Genomic DNA, 21,754 nt, shown 5'->3' on the forward strand with positions numbered 1-21,754 from the left:
GGGAACCAGGGGCTTGTCTAACAAAGGGGTAGGGAATTTAGTTACAAAAGCTCTGTTTGGGCTCTTTTTTTCCCCCCGCCTACTGATATGGCTGAAATTAGAAGTTAGCAACATTTGCTAAAATAAAATACCACGTGAACTCTTGAGAACCGCTTCACATCAGACTTCTCTGACCTCCAGTATCCTTCCCATTGCCCCTGGGCCTTGTTAGAGTGAGAGATGTTTTTCACTTTCTATATAAGCAATGGACACAAGACACATTTTAAAATAATCCCGCAAGAGCATACATGATATGAAAGGAACAATTATTTGAAGGCTGTTGACCTTCCCAGAATTGGGCAAGCATTTGGCATCTTGAAAGTCTGCTTTGATACTGAAGAGCTGTTCTAGAAATGTCACCATGTCATTACCCTGTCGACTGCTATTCAATAGACAATAGTAATGCATTGTTTCTCGTCTTACTTGGAGCCATCTGAATGTGGCTTTCATTTTCAGAAAGAAAATATATTTTGGGAAGGACATATACGGTTCTTAAATAACATCTACCTTTATTGGGAGCCCAAATAAAGTGGGTGGGGGTTGGGGTTGTTGGATTTTTTTTGTCTTTAGAGGTTCCCAGGCTAGGGGTTGAATCAGAGCTGTAGTCCCCGGCCTACACCACACCCACAGCAATGCCAGATCCATCCAAGCCGCATCTTCGACCTACACCACAGATCACAGCAAGCCAGATCCTTAACCCACTGAGTCTGCGTCCTCATGGATACTGGTCAGATTTGTTTCTGCTGAGCCGCAATAGGAATTCCCCCAAATAATGTTTAATCACACTAATTGGGGCTAGAGGAAATTAGGAAAATGATTGCTTCAGCCTCTAGTTTCTGCGAGTAAGGAAACTAAGGCTCTAGGAAATTACGGGGCTTCTTCAAGGTCACACAAGCAGTTCGGACAGAGGTGGGATGGGCAGCCATCTCTGATTGCTCTGCCATTTCCATTCTAGCAAGCTGTAGAGGTCATATTCATTTAATATTAATTGTGAAAACAATCTAATGTATAATTAAGTCAGACCCTTTTTAGGGAGTGGCCAAATTACTTCTAGAACCATAAAATTTCTGTCATTTTATTTCACTTTTCTTATGTCACCTTGAAAGATCTATATCAAATTGTGGGAACATTGGTGCTGGTATTTCTTAGGCAAATGGTGGTGAAACGGATGAAATGTCCAGTGTCCTGCTGGTCTATTAGACAAAGTCAAAGACAGCACATGTTCTAACATGTACACCCAGTTTTCATATTCATTCTCACTTATATAAACCAATGCATGCAGTGTTTCCTGCCTCATTGGCAATAATGGTTAATTATATGATGCCACACCTGGGGGGAAGAAAGTAAAAAAATCAAAACCTTTAACCTTTTTTCCGTGAATGAACTGAGGTTAAGGATTTTGCTTCTTTTTTCCTTTCAGACTAATTGTACTTTTATGCATTAAAAAAAAAAAAAGGAAGAAAGATTTGGGGATTTTGAAAAGAATTTTCATGAAGAGAAACAAGTAAAATCAACCTCCTAAAACTTTAAATGTCATGTGAGTTTTTTCTCACTATCTCTGTGGCATTAGTTCCGTCTCTACCTTTAGGTTAAACTTTTGAAGAATGGAGGTGGGACCATTTTGAACATGTAAGTAAGGAAGTAATTGAATTTGTGTGGGATTTGAGGGTTATTTAGGTTACAACTCTTTGAACACATATTATTTTCAGGTCGTGTGATACTCCTGTGTGTATGAACATATAAAAACTGGTTAGTTTTGGATACCTTTTAGCTCACAATCTAAGGAAAATACTTAATGTTCTCCTTTTATGGTCTGGACTCAGTTCCAATATCCACGGCTTTATACTTTATCCTCATCTTATGACTTGTGTATAATAATAGCAAAGACCTATTAATAAAAGCACTTGGCAAATATTTAAATATCAGGAATTGTGATTAAATTTGAGCCCATTGTCTGTGTATGTTTATTTTAATAAGAAATCATTTTTAAAATAAAGCATTCTTCAAGCTCTTGAATTCATGCCCTCTCCTAGGCCAGAACAGTTTCTCTGTTTTTTGTGAAGTCCCCTCTTGCAATCCAAAAGACTTATTCCATACACATGCCTGAGGCAACATTCAATAGATTATTCAAGCAAAGATAAAATAAAAATCTTTCCTTTGAAACATGCAGATGATTAAGGCAAAACCAGGCCTCTGAAGAGAGCTGTTTTCTCCCTTGACATACGTGATTTGTTCTGGTGATGTTTTGCCTAATAATTATGGCAGAGTCAGTTCAAGGGCAAGTGAAGGACATATTATGGGGGGGCTGAGCACAGGAGAGAAGACTTCATGAGCAGCCCAGGGGAGTCTCTGTGAGTAAGAAAACTGAACACTGGAGTTCCTATTGTGGCACAGCAAGTTAAGAACCCAACTAGTATCTTTGAGGATGTGGGTTCCATCCCTTTCCTCACTCAGTGGCGTTGCCCAAGCTGCGGTGTAGGTCGCAGATGCAGCTCGGATCCCACCTTGCTGTGGCTGTGGCATAGGCCTGCAGCTGTAGCTCTGATTCAATCCCTAGCCCAGGAACTTCCATAGGCCAAAGGTGTGGCCCTAAAAAGCAAAAGAAAAAAATAGAAAACTGCACATCCATGAAGATATGTCCAGGGTGTTGGTCCCATATTCCAGAACCCAGGTGCTGACCTGAGCAGCTCTCAAGGGGAATCAGTAGTCAGAGGTCTGAGCTGAGGGTGGGGCCCAGCCAATGTTGGGGCGACAGCCCAGAAGTTATGTATAGGCCCCACCAGGCTGCAGAACCAGGTAAAGGTGGAAACGTGTGCTATAAGCGAGGTTCCAGCCGGGCACCAGAGGGGTGGCAGGGTATGAGTTGGGAACAAGAGAATGGGAACAGCATTTCAAGCCACGGAGGGGAGGGCAAGGACACACAAAAATAGTACCCACATGTTTATTCACATAATAGGAGAAGAGTTGATTGTCCTCTGTCTTGGTCGTTTTTAGGCTTGGTTGGGAGTTCCTCTGCAGAATAGAATATACATTCATCCATCCATTCATTCATCCTTTTATTCATGCTGGACTCTGTATTAGCAAGCACAGCTGGCCTTCCCAGAGTTCCTCCCATGGTGAAGATGCAGATAAACCACAGCTGTTTACAATGTAGCCTGGTGCCTTCTGCAAAGAGAAGTACCGAGAGCTCCAGTGAAAACACAGGAGGGGTACCCACCCCAGTTTTTTTTGCTGATCCCTAAACAGTAGCCAGAGCTAACCAAATCTAGGAGAGGTTTAGGAATAAGGAAAGAAAAAGATGCAAAAGACTCCATGTATTTGGGGCAGTGAGCCAAATCTCATAAACCCAGAGAGAATGGAAGTGGAAAAGTGATACTCTTTGGCAGTTCCCATCGTGGCGCAGTGGGAACGAATCCAACTAGGAGCCATGAAGTTGTGGGTTCGATCCCTGGCCTCACTTGGTGGGTTAAGGATCCCACATTACCCTGAGCTGTGGTGTAGGTCACATTCGCCACTCGGATTCTGTGTTGCTGTGGTTCTGGTGTATGCTGGCTACTACAGTTCCGATTGGATCCCTAGCCAGGGAACCTCCATATGCTGTGGGTGCAGCCCTCAAAAAAAAAAAAAAGAAAAGAAAAAGAAAAAAGGAAAAGGAAAAGCAATAGTCTTTGAATATATTTTGAGATGCTGCTGATTTTCCATTGCAGCTGAGAGCATGATTCTTCTAGACCCTCATGTTTTAACATGATCTTTCTCCTCAGCTCTTGTGTTAAATTGTAGCTTCTTAATTTTTTGCTGCATAAATCTTTACTTACCCACTTTTTCTTCTTGCTTAAGAGAAATACTAGCATTCGCCACTTATAGGGACTATAAAGATTTGGGCCAAAAGAAGAGGAAGTGTTTAAAATTACCTGCTATCTACATTGTAAATTAAACAGATGCTGTGTTGACTGTTCAGTTATGTCATCCTTTATTGGCTTTTGTAAGTCACCGTGTCATCTGTAACTGGTTTCTTCAGACTTAACCCTTAAGGATGAGGCTTGAAAAAATGGTTGAGGGAATTACCCATCTAGTTTAGGCCTCTGTTTTCTACTTCTGGTTTTGGAAAGCATGTACCAAGGCCCAGAATCTCTGGGTTCTTGATGTTTGTGACTTCGTTTTTTTTGGTTTGTTTTTTTTTTAGGGCCACACCTGCAGCATATGGAAGTTCCCAGGCTAGCAGTCGAATTGGAGCTACAGATGCCAGCCTACACCATAGCCATAGCAACACGGGATCTGAACCTCGTCTGTGATCTACGCCACACTCACGGCAATGCCAGACCCAAGACATGTCTGCGAACTACACTACAGCTCACAGCAACACCAGATCCTTAACCCACTGAGCGAGGCCAGGGATTGAACCCACATCCTCATGGATACTAGTCGGGCTCATTACTGAGCCACAATGGGAACTTCCTTCCTGGCTTTTTTGGGAGGAGAGTGCATTCTAGACAAATGGACTGTCTTTATTACTTACCTGAGCTTTAGTCTAAAATGCCTGGCTGATCTCTTTCCCTAGTGAGCTGTCCCCAGCCATTGATGAAGAGCATCTTTTTTGTTTTTGTCTTTTTCCCTTTGATGAAGACTTGATCCAAGGCATTTGTTCTCAAAGCTTACTAGACATCAAAACCACTTGGCCAGTTAGGTGCACCAATGGATGTCTGGGCCCTCCCAACTGATTTTCTGATTCTGAAGATGGGGGGGGGGCTGAGATTTTGCATTTCTAATAAGTTCTAGATCATGTTTGCTGTCTGGGTACCAGACTTTGAGAACTGCTGATGGAAGGCAAGCCCAGGGGTCTTGCACCTTCTCTGATCTTTGCCTTATGTTCCTGGCTTGAGTCCCCAAGAGACTTGTGACCCCATCTTGGCTATCCAGATCTTACCATCATTAGCTCAAAACGTGTTCCAGTTAAGAAGAAACTAAGGCTAAAGGAGAAGTCAACCCCAGTGTCTTCATTCCCACCTAGTAACACTGGGCTCTTCAAGGACAAAGCCCTGGACTTCTGTCCTAGCGGGTCTGTTCAGAACACCACGAGACAAGATCCAAGAGAGAGTTATTTCTATAATCTATTTATGACCTCCACCTAAAACTATATTTAATCTGTCATGTCACCATTTTGTTTCCTATTTCTCCAGACCTTATCAGAACCCTTATTGTGGAAGTGAGAAAGGCTAAACTCTCCCCGAAACATTATTGTGTGCAGTTAGCACCCACTACTCAGGGAAAAATTGTTGTTTCTGTCCATAGTAAATTGTACACATCTGCCATATATTCTGTTAGTTCTGGTCTTGAAAACAGTGACAAATCCTACTTTTGAAAGAGAGGAAGGCATTCCTGTTGTGGCTCAGCCGGTTAAGAACCCAACATAGTGCCTGTAAGGTTGCGAGTTTGATCCTTGACCTCACTCAGTGGATTAAAGATCTGGCATTGATGCAAGATGTGGATTAGTTGCAGATGCAGGTTGCAGAGGTGGCTTAGATCCGGTTTTGTTGTGGCTGTAGTGTAGGCCTGCAGCTGCAGCTCTGGTTCCACTCCTCGCCTGGGAACTTGCATATGCTGTAGATATGACCATAAAAAGAAAAAAAAAAAATTGGGGGGGGATGCAGTCCTTCATTTACATGTATGCCAGGTTTGACTAATTGTCTTATTTCTTAGGACTATTGTATTTCTCAGGGCTCTTGAGGTTTACTCTCTTTATCTAAAATACTCAGTAGCAATAAAATACCTTCTGTTTACTGTACTCCCTTAGTGAAAACAGAGGTACTTTATATCAGAAGCATAGGGAAAATAGGATACCTTTACTTTGCAGAATTTTTATATATATATATTTTAAAAGTCTTATAGAGTTCCCGTTGTGGCTCAGTAAGGACCTGACTAGTATCCATGAGAACTCGGGTGCAATCCTTGGCCTCAATCAGGGGGTTAAGGATCTGGCACTGCCGTGAGCTCAGATCTGGTGTTGCTGTGGCTTTGGTGTAGGCCTGCAGCTGTAGCTCTGATTCGACGCCTAGCCTGGGAACTATGCTTCAGGTACAGCTCTAAAAAGACAAAACAAACAAACAAACAAAAAAGTCTTACCAAGACAGGTTCACTATCCCATAAAGTCAGAGAAAAAAACAGGTAAATTATATATTCCTCTCCCCAGGAAACACTTCATTTTTACATATCCTAAAGGTTGATTTGTCTTGCATCCTATCAAACAAATTTTTTTGCAGTCATGGCTTAAATTCACTGCTACAAAAATTATGAACGTGCAAATGATTTATTTCGGGAAGATCATAATCCTGTTAAGCAAAGGATTTCCTAAATATTGAGGAATGACACCTCAGAAAGCATCGATTTTGGGTAGGGCCTTGATGCTCTGAACCTCTGCCAGAGTCCTCCTTCACCAGGATTGGTTCTTAAACCTGAGACTCTGCCTGAGTCCTTCAGGGAAACTTAACTGTGAAGGAAGAGGTGAATAGCAAGGCCCTGTCAGGTCAGAGAACCACAGTCATAGACAACCTCTTTTAATACAATTTCAGCCGCTTAACATGTTCAAGAAAATCTTGGATGGCTGGCATGTGAACCCAGAAGTTATTTCCAAGGGAACTGCTGCAAACAGCCAATATCCAAATGATATTTTGATGCAAATCAATTCGTTTCTTGGGAAACTACATCATCATATTCGAATTTCCTTGAAAAGTGGTCATTACAGACTGAATTATATGTTAACAGTTATTCATTATCTTCAAATTATGCTGATCCTACATACCCCAGATAACCAAGCATCTTTGAAATGTGTTTTATAAAATTCTGGTATAATGAAGTCTGTAATATGATCATAAATGTCACCTAATAAATTTATAAAGGCAATTCACTTTAGTATTTTTATTATCTGTTTTGTAATTATTACATTTTAAGAAAGTTACATTTGCCTCTGGTTATGTGTAATGCCGAGGCAGGGGAGTCAAAGAGCAGATATTTGTTGTTTTTATTTTATTCATATTCAATTTGGGTCTTTTATAAGCTCCAGGAAATTGTTTTGAATCTGGTGGTGCTTTATTGATACATATATTTATTATATATTTATGATGGATTTAATAGATGTATCATGACAAAGGCCTTAGGTTTCTTGTAGTTCAGAATTCCTTAAGGACTAAATTCAGCAACTCCATAATCTGTTTTATTTCCAAATAATGAAAGTTTCAGAGTTAATACCTAAGTTTTAGTTAGTATTATTAAGTAACTTCTTCCTATTTTTTTATTTAAGATTTTTATTTTTTCAGAGTTCCCGTAGTGGCACAACAGAAACGAATCCAACTAGGAACCGTGAGGTCGCAGGTTCGATCCCTGGCCTCGCTCAGTGGGTTAAGGATCTGGCATTGCCCTGAGCTGTGGTGTAGGTTGCAGGTGCAGCTCGGACCTGTTGTTGCCATGGCTGTGGCGTAGGCCAGCAGCTGTAGCTCCGATTCAACCCCTAGCCTGGCAACCTCCACATGCCGTGAGCACAGCCCTAAAAAGACAAAAAAAAAAAAAAAAAATTAAAGATTTTTATTTTTTTCTATTGTAGTTCATTTACATTGTTCTGTCAATTTCTGCTATACAGCAAAGTGACCCAGTCATACATATACATGTATATATATATACACATTTTTTTTCTCACATTATCCTCCATCATGTTCCATCGCAAGAGACTAGATATAGTTCCCTGAGCTATACAGCAGGATCTCATTGCTTATCCACCCACTCCAAATGCAGTAATTTGCATCTGTTAACCTCAAATTCTCAGTCCATCCCACTCCCTCCCCCTCCTCCTTGGCAACCACAAGTCTGTTCTCCATGTCCATGAGTTTGTTTCTTTTCTGTAGATAGGTTCGTTTGTGCCATATTGTAGATTTCAGGTATAAGCAATATCATACCTTCCTAAGACTCAGTTATAACTAGTATGCATGAGGCTAGATTTTAAATCTTGAAAGAAAACAAAGAAAGTTTTGCTGCTTTATTTATTAGTCTCTTCCTGCTGTTTGTCCTTGCCAGGAATTCTGATGGTAAACATGGACGTTATTTAAAAATTGATTTCAATGAAAAAGATATTTTTTAATGTCATCTCTTCACTTTCAAGAACATTTTTTTCCTGAATGTAAAAATTATAGTTGCCATAAATATTTTAAAATACAAAAAAGTATTTAAAAAAAGAAAAATCACCTAAAATTCTATCACCATGATGTAGCTACTGCTTCTGTTTGGTGTGTTTCGCTAGTCTTTTTCCACTATTTAAAAGTCTGTGTGAGTGTGTGTGTGTGTATGTGTGTGTGTGTGAGGAATATGTATATAACACATAAAAATTTGGATCATACTTGCAGATAATTCTGTAACCAGCTTTTTTGCTTGCTTAACAATATGTTGAGAGCATTTTTATTTGCTTGACAAGAGTTGTGAATATTTTTAGAAATTCTGCTAAATCTGCTCTTGTTCAGCAAATAACTATTCATTGAAAGCATTATTTTTAATGGGCACAGAATATTTAAATACTGTTGTATATTTAACCAGTTGCATAGTGTTGCTGATATAGAGACATTTTTTTTCTTCCACAGACAGCACAGCAGTGAGGAAGTATCTTTGTATGTGGATTTTGTATACATTTTTAAGGCTATAGAAATGTATTGCAAAATTCTTTTTCATCAAGCTGTGCAAGAATGCTCTTACCCCTAATCTTCAACAGCATTGCCTATAACTATGTTCTTACTCCTGCACCCTTTATATATGCTTTTCGAAAAGGTTATTTAATGGCTTGATGAAAATGGAGGTATTTTTACCAAATGAGGAAATTGTCATTAATGATGCAATAGATCAGTGTCAAATTAAATTCTTCCTTGAAGTAAAGCCATTTATTTAAAGGCTCTGGATGTTCTGATGTAATTGTCTATCTGTTTTTAGAAATATAAGGATACTTTATTTAAAGATTCAAGAGCAAGACATTGAGATGTGCTTGACGGAGTCAACTAATCGACTTTTCGTCAATGGAATTTTTATCCCAACCCTCTGTACTCTGGAAAACAACCTTATTCTCACTGTGGGGTCATTTAAGGCCATGAGTTATTTGGTTTAATGGGATTTGTATGGTTGGATAGGAAAGGGATTAATTCTTTATGGAACTTTTTGACTGTAAGGTTGAAGGTAAAAGATAAAGTTTCACGTAGGAAAATCATAACTGAGCTATGGTGCATTTTTGTTTTCTTGAAAGCTTTACGTTATCAAGTGGAAGCAAATGCCTTTTCAAACAAATTCATTTGTTCACAAATAGAAACAAAAAACGGAAAATGTCTTGGTTGGCTTGAGGGTAGCTGTAGAGTTCATTTAAAATTTGTATTTATTGCTGAGGTACAAAATTGTTAAATGGCACTTGGATCTGGGGGAGAGAGAGACTGTAGAAATATCTTTACTTTTCAAAGGGACTTTGAAATAGAAGGACAGGACTTATTTGAATTCATTTCTAGATGACATTCTGTTCCACTTTTCTCTGTCTTTCTTTGATTCAGTTGAACAAACATATGCTGAACGCCCATCCCTTTAAGGCAGAGCTGTCCCTTTTCCTTCTCAAATTGATTTGGCAACCTGCTGGGCCTTTTAGAAAAGATGCCTAGCTTTAGTAGGCCCACTGTTTTCCTTGGGCTGCTGTTTAAAAAAAAAAAAAATTACCACAAACTAGTGGCTGAAAACAACAGAATTTTCATATTTTTAAAGTATAGTTGATTTACAATGTTGTGCCAATTTCTGTTGTACAGCAAAGTGACCCGGTCATATTTATACATTCTTTTCCTCATACTACCTTCCATCATGTTCTATCCCAAGACATAGACTATAGTTCCCTGTGCTATACAATAGGACCTCATTGCTTATCCACTCTAAATGTAATAGTTTACATTTACTGACCCCAGCTTCCCAGTCCATTCCACTCCCTCCCCCTCCTCCTTGGCAACCACAAGTCTGTTCTTTATGTCTGTGAGTCTTGCTTCTATTCATTTGTGCCCTATTTTAGATTCCACATGTAAGTGCTATAATATGGTATTTATCTTTCTCTTTCTTACTGACTTCACTTAGTAGGAGAAACTCTAGTTGCATCCATGTTGCTGCAAATGACATTATTTCATTCTTTTTTTATGGCTGAGTAGTATTTCATTATGTATATGTACCACATCTTTTTAATCCATTCACCTGTCAATGGGCATTTAGGTTGTTTCCATGTCTTGGCTATTACAGTGAATAGCACTGCAGTGAAAATAGGGGTGCATGTATCTTTTTTTGTTTGTTTGTTTTTGTTTTTTTGGTTTTTTGGTTTTTTTGCTTTTTGCTTTTTAGGACCGCATGTGTGGCATATGGAAGTTCCCAGGCTAGGGATCTAGTTGGAGCTACAGCCGCAGCAACACCAGATCCTGAGTTGCGTCTGCAACCTACCCCACTGCTCAGGGCAATGCTGGATCCCCGATCCCCCTTGAGGCCAGGGATCGAAACTGCATCCTCCTGGATACTAGTCAGATTCATTTCTGCTATATGGCAATGGGAACTCCCTGTCTTTTTGGTTGAAATTTTTGTCTGAATATATGCCCAGGAGTAGGATTGCTAGATCATATTGTACTTCTATATTTAGTTTTCTGAGGTACCTCCATACCGTTTTCCATAGTGGTTGTACCAATTTATATTTCCACCGACAGCATGGGAGGGTCCTCTTTTCTCCTCACATTTTCCAACATTTGTTATTTATAGACCTAGTAATGATGTCATTCTAACCAGTGTGAGATGGTACCTCATTGTAGTTTTGATTTGCATTTCTCTAATAATTAGTGATGTTGAGTATCTTTTCATGTGCCTATTGGCCATTAGCATGTCTTCTTTGGAGAAAGGTTTATTTAGGTCTTCTGTCCATTTTTCAATTGGTTTGTTTGTGTTTTAATTGAAAACATCAGAAATTGATTCCCTCACAGTTCTAGAGGCCAGAAGTCTCTACCCTCTGTAATCAAGGTGTCTATATGACCACACACTTGCCAGGCTAGAGGGGAGAATCTATTCCTTGCCCCTTCCAGCTTCTGGTGACTACCAGTACACCTTGGCTTGTGGCTACATCCCTCCAGTCTCTGCCTCCATGGTCCCATTGGCCCTTCTTCATCTGTGTCAAATCTCCCTCTACCTCCCTTTCATAGGAACACTTGTGATAGCATTTCAGGCCCACTGGCGAGATCCAAGAGAATCTGTCCACCTCAATATCCTCAACCTAATCACCTCTACAAAGTCCTTTTTTTGCCATATAAAATAACATTTACAGGTTTTAGAAAGATTAGGGTGTAGGTATCTTTGTGGGGGCATTAATCACCCTACTATACCAGGACCTTAAATATACCCGAATGCATGTATCTTCTCCTATCTGTTCTCTACCAGAATATGAAACAGAGGTCCAGGAACAAAAAATTATTTGCAAAAGTTTTGACCCAGTTGGCATGGGGGAGCAAACTTGACTCTACAATCAAGCCAAGATATCTAGGATAGAGGGTCTGATAAGTTTTAAAGACCACCCTCTATGTCTAGCCAGGGAGACTATACAGCAGATCTGAAAGTGTCAGGGAGAGCAGGCCAACAAGGATCTGCCCTGCCTTGGTTCACCTCAACTGAATGGGTCAGTGGGCGGAAGGCCATGTTCGTGGGTGATGGGCGTATCCTATTTGAGGATTTGGTTCCCCACAGCTTCCCTGAGCTCCCTGGCCGTCCTCCCCACTAAGCTTTCCATTTCTCATTATCTTCTTTAGAAGGAGCCTTTTGCCACTTGCTATGAAACAAGGTCTTCCAGGGACTTCCCTTTCTTGTCTCCTCTTTGCCAAGCTCTACAGTCCAGGGAGTTTTTCCCCTGCAGCCAGTGTCACAGCTAATCCATTCCACTTGCGTAAGAATTTAGAAACAAAAGAGACTTCTGTAAAAGCCCACTGGCCCCCTTCCAGTAGCTGCTCAAGGTGTTTACTCTGGTAAAGATAGCCAGTTAATATATCCATTCTCTGTGTACATTCTCCTTCACTTCCCGTGTTCCTTAAGAAGGACCCTTTTTCTGTGGGCTCTGTGTGGCAAAGGAATGTTCTTCCAGGAGGTGGAGGGGGCAACTGAACCTTAAAGTGTCTTGTAAATGAGACCTTAGAAGGCAAACTGAAGAATTTGAGAAGAGGAGACTTTCCATGGCACAGCGAAAGCGTTTTTTTTGTTTTGTTTTGTTTCGTTTTTTAATCATCAGTTAGCTGTGGGTGGGGCTTTGAGATCATTGCAAAAAGGACACAGTTATGGAGTGGCCAGTTCTCTGCTCCCTGCCTTTTATAAGAGGTCGCGGTTTGTCCCTTCAACTTTCTCTGAAGTCAGTTGGACTTATGACATGGGCCTTCCTTTATTCCCATTTTAAAGTCAATTACCTGGATCAAATTGCTATTAAACATGATTGGCTGGATCAACATTTTCGGTCTGTAGGTCATAGTTGTATTGTCTACATAAAATAAGCCAGCTGCTGCTCCTAATACCAGGCCCTGGGAAGTATTTCAGAGACAGTGCAAGGAACAGCCCCCCATTCCCAACCTCGTTTAAAATTGGGAAAATTTAGGATACTCCAACGTCATTTCTCTCTTTCTCTCTTTGTTTTCTTTTTTTTTTTCTTTTCCCACACTCACCACATGTGGAAGTTCCAGAGCCAGGGAATGAACCCATACCACAGCAGTGACCTGAGCTGTAGCAGCAACAATGCTAGATCCTTAACCCACTGAGCCACCAGCGATCTCCTCCGACGTCATTTTTCAAAAATGCGTCTTAACTTGTTCACAGCCCAGAGCTCTGAAAAAGCAAGCAATGAAATGAGCTCCCTCCTCCACTGCCGACTTCTTTAGAAATTAAGGTCAACGTCACCCTACTCTTTGCCTTAGCCTCCACCAGGGTCCTTTCCATAATGAGACTGTTATGATGAAATTGGTACCGAAGGTAGATGTGAATATTTTAGTAGCAAAGAGAGTAATGAGATCTGAGAAGCATGATGTACTGAGGACTTCTGCTCTGTGTCCTTTTACTGAAAAGATCCTGGGAGAACCACAGTTAAACCAATGAAAGGTGATGCACGTTGATAGAAGCGGTCTTTTCATTTTCATTTTTAATATGAGCATTTTATATCAAAGCCTCTTGTTGCTCCTCCCTTTAAAATAAAACCAAAGGAAATATTGAAAGGGATGGCTGGCAGGAGCAAGAAGATCATAGAACATGGAAAGGGCCACTGAGGAGGGGTGTCACCCACTGAGGAGGCCACCATGTTATTTTTTTCATCTGTCATTAATGCTAACACTTAGGTTGCTGTAGTTGGTTAATCTTATTGTAGATCATTGAACAACACATCCACGACAGCCCGAGGGGGGTCTGCAGGTCTGTTTTGCTCTGTGGATCTCTTCTATGGCATAGCGGGCACAAAGGCACATCATTGCCTAGAAGCTTGCTTCCATGCTGCTTTGGGTGAAGGGACTGTGTGTGTGGACACTGAGATGTGAGTGTCGAAAGTCACAGAGAGAGGAAGATGAGAGGAACAGAGAAGCAGAAAGAGGGGGGATTACCCAGTTATCGCCATTGTGGGAGATAGAGACATGAACCACCTTACTCGTGGATGCGCTAGAAGAAGCATCTCGCTTCTCCCCTTGTCTGTGGCGTGGCTTGTCTGCTGTGGTTTTCATGGGAGGTTTGGTGCTAGTGATGATGGAGGGCTGTATTGAACCTCATCTGGGCTGCTTCCAATGCCCTTCACACTTTCCTCAGCCTTTGATCAGTAAAGAATAATGGAGTGGTTCGTCCTTCAAACAGCAGCGATTGCTATTGTGAAGAAGCTGCCTTGAAACATGACCTAATATGCTCTTCGTCTGCTTTTCTGCTTTAAATTGGTTGCGACTAAAGAATCATGCCTGTGTGTATGATTTCAACTTTTTTTTTTCTTTTTGAAATTTGCATTCATTTTTTAAATAGTTGCATTTTTTCTGTTATAGTTGATTTACAACATTCTGTCAATTTCTGCTGTACAGTAAAGTGACCCATTCTTTTTTCTTTTTGCCTTTTTTTTTTAAAAGGCCACACCTGCGGCATATGGAAGTTCCCAGGCTAGGGGTCGAATCAGAGCTGCAGCTGCTCTGGCCTACACCACAGGCACAGCAACACTGGATCCTTAACCCACTGAGTGAGGCCAGGGATCCAACCCGCATCCTCATAGATACTAGTCGGGTTTGTTATTGCTGAACCACAACAGGAACTCCAAAGTGACCCATTCTTTTTTTTTTTTTTAATTTACACAAGCAACACATGAATGCAGGAATATATCCCTATAATTTAAAAGTCTGGCATAGAGATAACACTAATAATATCTTGATTTTCAGCCCCAGCTTTATTCCCTCCCCAAAGTAAGCAGCATCATGTATTTGGAAGGTTCTTTCCAAACTTTTTATTAACTTATTTATATACACATGTATGTACGTGGAGAAGTAGTTTTGTTTTATGTATGCATGTATTTTTACATAAATGGTACTACACTGCCCATGCCATTCTGTTGCTATGTATTTAGGTAAATGGTGTCACATTGTTCTTATTTCATATCATTACGTGGCTTCCTGCAAAAATGTGGTTTTCATTTAGTAGTATTTGTTAGAGACTTTTCACATTCAGGTTCACTTCATCATGAAACATGTGCAAGTATTAGATTTTTCTCCTTAGCAAATCACATTGATTTGTTTTCAGGGTGAAAACATCCTGAATTATTCTTTCACTGACTTTCTGGAATAGATTGGTTCAAGTTTTCCTGGAGTTTTTTCTCAGTAAGAATGAGCTCTAGGGCTGGTTGGTTGGCTTCTTATTAACCCCTTTGTGGTGCCATTGTCAGGGTCTCACTAAGGAACTTGTGGATTGAGTTGGGTAGTAGCTTTATTTATTTATTTATTTATTTTTTAATGTCCTGGGAAAAACATAGGTACACAAGATTTACCTTTCCTCGATTTGGTAGAACTCACTTGTAAAACCATCTGGGTCTAATCTTTTTCTATTTTTTCAATATCTTCCAAGATCACTGGTCTGTTGAAGTGTTCTGCTCATTTGTTGAGCCAAATTTATTTTACCTTTGAAAAACATCCACTTTAAGTTTTCAAGTATTTTCGTTAAAGGTTTCTTAAAGTGTTCGCTTTCTCTTTGTATTTACACTCTGTCTTTCTTCACGAACATTCAGAGTTTAAGTGTCCTTTTTATCCTTCTTGCTACCCCATCTCTCTTTCTGTCTCTCTCCCCAGTATTTGCCCAATTTTATCTCATATGTGCTTATTTGAAAAACAATTAACTTTTAACAATCATTGTTTTACTCTTTGGGAGCTACATATTCCATATCTAGGTTTTGATGTATAGTAAGTACTCTGATTTTTGCTTCTAAGCAGTTTACCATTTCTGCTTTGACTATTCTGCTCAGCTCAAGAATTGTTTAGGGGAATTCCCATTGTGGCACAGTGGAAACAAATCTTGACTAGTATCCATGAGAATGTGGATTCAATCCTGCCCTCACTCAGTGACTTAAGGCTCTGGCGTGGCTGTGAGCTGTGGTGTAGGTCGCAGACACTACTCGCATCTGACATTGCTGTGCCTGTGGTGTAGACCAGTGGCTATAGCTCTGAGTCAACCCCTAGCCTGGGAACCTCCATATGCCGCAGGTGCAGCCCTAAAAAGGAAAAAAAAAAAAAGTTAACTTCGGTCATTTAAATTATTTTAATTAAATTTGTAAGAGTGGTATTCAAATCCTCAGTATTCTCCCATTAATTTCTGAGAATTCTTATCTCCTCAGATGTTTATGACTTTGCCAATTTTCTCTTCATTCTTTCAGTTTTCAATATACGTTTTGATGCTGTGTGTTCACATGCTTAAATGTTAACAACTGTTGAATAGGTTCAGTCACTCTCTTCTCTTAATATGACGTATCATTTTCTCTTGCTTTTTTAATAATCTTTTTAAAATTTCTAGAACCTATAGTTAGTTGTGTTAACAGAAAAGAAGGCACCCTTACCTCCTTCTGAGGAGGTCAGCCACACTTAAGCCAAAGTCAGATTCTGTTTGTCCTGTTAACTTTGCTTCCTTGGGTGTCAGTTCTGTTTATTGTGTTTGGTGTCTGTCTTCCATTTTCATGGCATTGCTCAAATATTTGGTGAGTCTTGTCGTGTGCTCACCTTTTCATTCAAGATGTCCTGCTTACAGCTATTTCATGCATACCATGGTGCAGGATGCTAGAAAGTGTGGGTAAAAGAAATATCCAGTTCTTCCTCAGTATAGGCAACAACCCTGAACAGTGCCAATCTCTCTTCAATGTCGTACTCACTACCTATGCTAGAAAGCAGACATTCTGTGGTTCCCTGTATGGCCCAAGTGAGAAGGGGATAAGAGAGGGCTAGAGAGAGGACCCTGAGAAATAACAAATTCTAGCTACTCATACTTAATTCCACAACCCATGGACCACCCCCCACCCATGAGTTCACCTTGTAGTAGAAGCTTATAGAACCACCCGCTCTTTGCAGCAGGCCTTTCCTGCATGTTGGTTTAGGTATGTGGTTTCTTTCTTTTACCTGATGGCATCAGATTTTATATATATATAATATATAATTTTATATATATATATAATATATAATTATTTTACAGAATTTGAAGAGGAAAGGGGGAGCGTCCCATATTATCATCTCTGCTATTTCTGATGATATTTTCTTCTTCTGGTTTAGAGATCAGAAGAAAGGAATTCAGGATCAGATGAAAGGAAGAGGGAAAAAAAAGGACAATATAGAGACTTATTCCATGTGTTATGAAGAAAAAGCTTTTGCAAACACATTAACCTTTGATCTTCACTTGTTTTTTAATTGTGCACACTAATGAGATACTCTCTTTCATTTTTAGGTCTTGAATAATCATGGCCAAACCTTATGAATTTAACTGGCAGAAGGAAGTTCCTTCCTTCTTGCAAGAAGGAGCAGTTTTTGACAGATATGAAGAGGTAAAGAAGTGTTCTTAATCTTTTCTCTCAAAAAATTCTTATAATTATTTCATCTTAATTAAAGTATTGAGTAAATAGTCTTTGACATAAGTAAGAACATCTTTGGGATTTATAAGTTGAAATAGTTGGAAGGAGTCAAAATTATGAGATATAATAATAGTGATAATGGTACTCTAATTTATTGAGCACTTTCCCTGTGCCAGATACGATAATAATGATGATACTATAAATTTTGAAGTGCTCACTCTGTGCCAGACAACTTTCTAATAAGTACTTCCTGTGGATTATTTGTGCCATTCCTCACAATAACCTTATAAGGTTGTTGCCATTATTATGCTCGTTTTACAGATGGGCTTCACGGAGTAACAATTTTTGCTTAATGAAGTGCTTGCTTATGGCAGGCTTTCCTCATAACACTTTCTATTTGTCATAAAGGTGGTAGTGATTGGACTTATTGCTAGTCATTTGCTTTGCTCATCTCATTTATGCAGACCAGTTTGATCAAAGCGTTGCACGTCTCTGCTTCTATCATTTATAACTTATGCCCTTGCAATGTAGCAATGGCTCCAGACTGTCTACAAACCAGAGGCTTGGAGCCACTAGTCTATTCAGAAGGTTTAGGTAGGCGAGTGGAAGCCTCATTTGCATTGTTAATGAGTTGTTTTGTTTAGATTGAACTTGAATTTGAGGTGACGTGGGAAGGGGTGTGTGATGAAACTGTTGCTTTTAAGGCAGAATAAAATGCAAAACTTGTTCAGACTTCATGCAGAGTCAGAGTTGGTTCCATTCAAAATCACTGAAATGTATGAACCCTGGGAGTTCAGATGATCAGAACTTTTCATGAGGTCTGTGGGCTGACATGACTCAGTAACTGGTTGACTTGATTTTTCCACAATATGTATCATAATACTCTCTAGATGGTTGCTTTGTGTAAACAAAATTGAGAAAGGCAAAGGATGGGCCCAGATGTGGTCAGTATTCTTTGCACTGAATTAAAGTATTGAGGTGACAGCTATTTATGTGACTGAAGCTTACCGTGTCCCTAAAAGAACAGCTGACTGCGTTCTGCTATAAGAAGAAACAGAAAACAATTTTCTACCACCTGGAGGCAAGCACTATTAATTCTGTGACAGTTTTCTGCTAGTCTTTTTTCCATTTGGGTTTTTTTTTTTTTCCTCCTTCCATAGTTGTGATCATAATATAAGTTCTTAAAAATGTAAATCGGATCCTGTTTTTCATCTGTTTAAAATGCTTCCATGACTCCCCATTATAGTATAAAAGAAACTCATCAGAATGAAATACAAGTCCTTCCATAATTTGGCTCCTGTCTTCACTCTACAGCCTCATTTCCCATGGTTTCCTACACATACTCTGCTTTATCCATAGTAATCCATTTATATTCCCCATAAACTATTCCATTACTGCACCCTCTTCCTGAAATGCATGCGTTCCTCCTTGTTTGAGTGGTAAACTCCTATTCATCCTTCAGAGCCCAGATGAGAAATCTTTACCTTTTTGGTATTCTCCTTAAATCATTCAATAAGATTGATGAGTCCTTTGTCCCACCACTAACTTATCCTTGCATAAATTACACTGCACTCACATTTTATTTAATGCTTTCATCTCTCATATTGTAGCCTGAGATTCTTGAGGCCATGGATCATTTTTTACTTACCTTTTCTCCATAGGGACTAGCAGAATGCCCATAATCACCAAATTCATTGTAGATGCTTAGTATCAAAAGGGCTTTTTAGACACATTTGATTGCCAACTGTCTGGTTTTATTATAGTTTGTTCGTTTTCTCAATAATTGAAATGATGAGAGGACTTGATAATTCTTGAGACTTATGTGGAGACCTGAACTTCAACATATTTGAAATATTAAACTATATCACATTTTCATCTCTTAAATGGAAAATGATCAATATCAACAGTCTGATATATTTCAAGTCTGATGCAAAGTAAGTATGTTGCACTTGACTACTTTTGTCCAGTTTACACAACTTAGTGAAAAAAGCCAAGGACTAGCTTAGACGCATTTCCAAGGCAAGCCAGGTATAGGTTGGGTACCAGCGCCATCATGATGACGGCCATTGCCCTTCATTGTCAGCTGATGAGGGTCATCCCTTGCTGAATCTGTCACAGTGTCCCAAAAGGTTTGAGGCAGTTTCCCAGGCTCTGGGAATCTATAGGATAATTAAAAAATACTTCCTAGCTTCCAGTTCCTCAGAAAAGGTCATTTTGAAGAGATTAAATGTAATCACTGGCTCAATATCTCTTCTCCTGTCATATAAGCAGAAACATATTAGAGAAAAATAACTTCTTTGATAAATAAAGTGAAATATGATTTGTGAACTGTAAGTTATCATCCTCGAATCATTTTTATTTCCCATGATGGTTTTCTTTGGCTATTCATCATCACAACTCACTTATATTTAGAAAATACTGATGACTTGCACTTCTAAAAGCATTTGCTTTTCTTCTGGGTTCCTCCAAAAGTGAGGTAAACCAAAAGGAAAGAAATCTTTACAAGTATTGAATAGAGTCTTGCCGTTTTCAACTTTCTTAAGTGGTATTTTACTAGGAGTGTAAGTAAAAAAAAAATTATCTTCATGAAGTAAATATGTCTCTTCATAAAACATATCAAACCAGTGTTGACCTTAAGTATAAAAGTCATTTTAGGAGTTTCCATTGTGGCTCAGTGGGTTAAGACCCCAACATAATCTCCTTGATGATGCAGATTCGATCCCTGGCCTTGCTCAGTGGGGTAAGGATCCAGCATTGCCACAAGCTGTGGCATAAGTAACTCATGCCACTTGGATCTGGTGTTCCCATGGGTGGGGCATAGGCCTCATCTGCAGCTCTGATTTGACCCCCTAACCCAGGAACTCCTATATGCCGCAGATGTGGCTGTAAAAAGAAAATAAAGTTATTTTACCAATACAAAATGGGTTCATTCAGGAATAGCAGAGGAATTGCAATTCAAGGCAAACAAGTCCTACAAAAGCCATAGACAAGTCAAGGGACAAGAACGTTACTACATAGAGAAAAAGGAGGAAGTTAGGAGAGTTTATTTTGCACAAAAATCTCTTGGAGAAAAGTGTGAGTTTAGAGATGGTGGGGACTCAGGAGCTGAGTTGCTGGGCTGGACTTCTTGTGGGAGATGCCAGGAACATCTTTTCTGAGTGAGGCCCATCATTGCAGATTCTTCCTATTGATGAGCCTTCTTTTACCCTCTTCCTATTGATGAGCCCTCTTTTACCATCTGTAACTGACAGTTCTTCCTGCAATTAATACCACTGGTACCTGGTGTGAGCGCCCCCTTCTGGTGTCCCAACTCCATTTTAGTGAGATTTCCCTTTATGAATTTTCAAACCAGAAAGGCAAATACTATTTCAAACTGGACTGTAGCTAGTTTTTCTTATTGCAGTTGATCCTTGAACTTCAAAGATTTGAACTGTGTGGTAAACTCTTACACATGGATTTTTTTTTTTTCAATAAATACCTACTACAGAGAGTTCCCATTGTGGCTCAGCAGTATCAAACCCGACTAGTATCCATGAGGATGTGGGTTTGATCCCTGGCCTCACTCAGTGGATTAAGGATCCCGCATTGCTGTGGCTGTGGGGTAGGCTGGCAGCTACAGCTCCGGTTCAACCCCTAGTCTGGGAACTTCCATAAGCTGAAGGTGCAGCCCTAAAAATACAAAAAACAAAAAAACTACCACAGCATCATGCGAGATTAGCAGTTGGCTGAACCTGGGAATGTGAATCCCCAGATGTGGAATGGCAGATATGGAGAGCTGACTGTAAAGTTATATTCGGGTTTTTGCTCGCACTGGGGTTAGCACCTCTGAAACCCCACACTGTTTAAGGGTTATCTGTATTTCCCTATCCTGTAAGATTTAATTCTTCGGAGCCACGGCCATTACAGTATTCAGGGCAGCAAACTATTAGCAGAAAAGGTTTGTTTCTACCCTTTTTGGGGGGGTGAACAGCAGTGAGAAATGACGTGACAGCAAGTGGGAGGAACAGAAATGAGAGAAAATACAACCCAATCATCCCCAAAGGATCAAATCAAAGGGACCATTTGTGAAGGGGCATCAATGCCTTCAGCACCAGATGGCAACTACAGTTATCATGATGGCCTGAAGGATCAGGTAAACATTAAATTGTGTTCCAAGTACCAGTTTAAAGAAGGCAGAGGAGTGTTTAAAGCAGTGATGAGTATTCATTGGGTCAAAAAAAAAAAAGTATTTACCAGTCACTGCTTTAAAAGTATGTATTATTTTGACAGTAAATGTAACCAGGGCAACTGTATTGAAGCATTACTTTATTATCTCTGCCTTGCTGAGGGATTTCTCTTGAGGTAGTCCCAAATTTCAGACACTGCACAGTGTAGCAGCCTGCCGTGTAGCCTCCGATTTTACTCACATGCTGCTTTGAAAGCTGTTTTTATCTAACTTTACTTGACTTTGAAGTGACTTCAATGCAAAATATATTTTGTTTCCTGTGTGATGCTTGTTATTAAATCATAAGAGATTTTTCTATCACAGAGGGGAAACGGCAGCCATGCTTTTTAAAACATGTGCAACCCAAATGTCTCTACCTCTCCTGGCCTCCTGACTTGCCTTTC

General features: G+C 39.8%; 1 protein-coding gene across 50 annotated transcripts in view; it reads left to right on the forward strand.

Moving 5' to 3' along the window:
* PLCB4 (phospholipase C beta 4) overlaps positions 1–21,754 on the forward strand; it is a 487,242-nt gene that overhangs the window by 268,801 nt on the left and 196,687 nt on the right. For all 50 annotated transcript variants that reach the window (XM_085003051.1, XM_085003063.1, XM_085003052.1 and 47 more), the window contains one exon: positions 17,023–17,119. In XM_085003051.1, coding sequence (XP_084859177.1) covers positions 17,036–17,119 — 84 coding nt within the window. In that variant the 5' untranslated portion in view covers positions 17,023–17,035. The remainder of the gene's footprint in view (positions 1–17,022; positions 17,120–21,754) is intronic.

This window comes from Sus scrofa, chromosome 17, assembly GCF_054392235.1.
Source record: "Sus scrofa isolate SSC_HxYL_T2T_F1_AM1 chromosome 17, Sscrofa_HxYL_maternal_Yorkshire_Landrace_v2.0, whole genome shotgun sequence".
In the NCBI taxonomy this organism is placed as follows: domain Eukaryota; kingdom Metazoa; phylum Chordata; class Mammalia; order Artiodactyla; family Suidae; genus Sus; species Sus scrofa.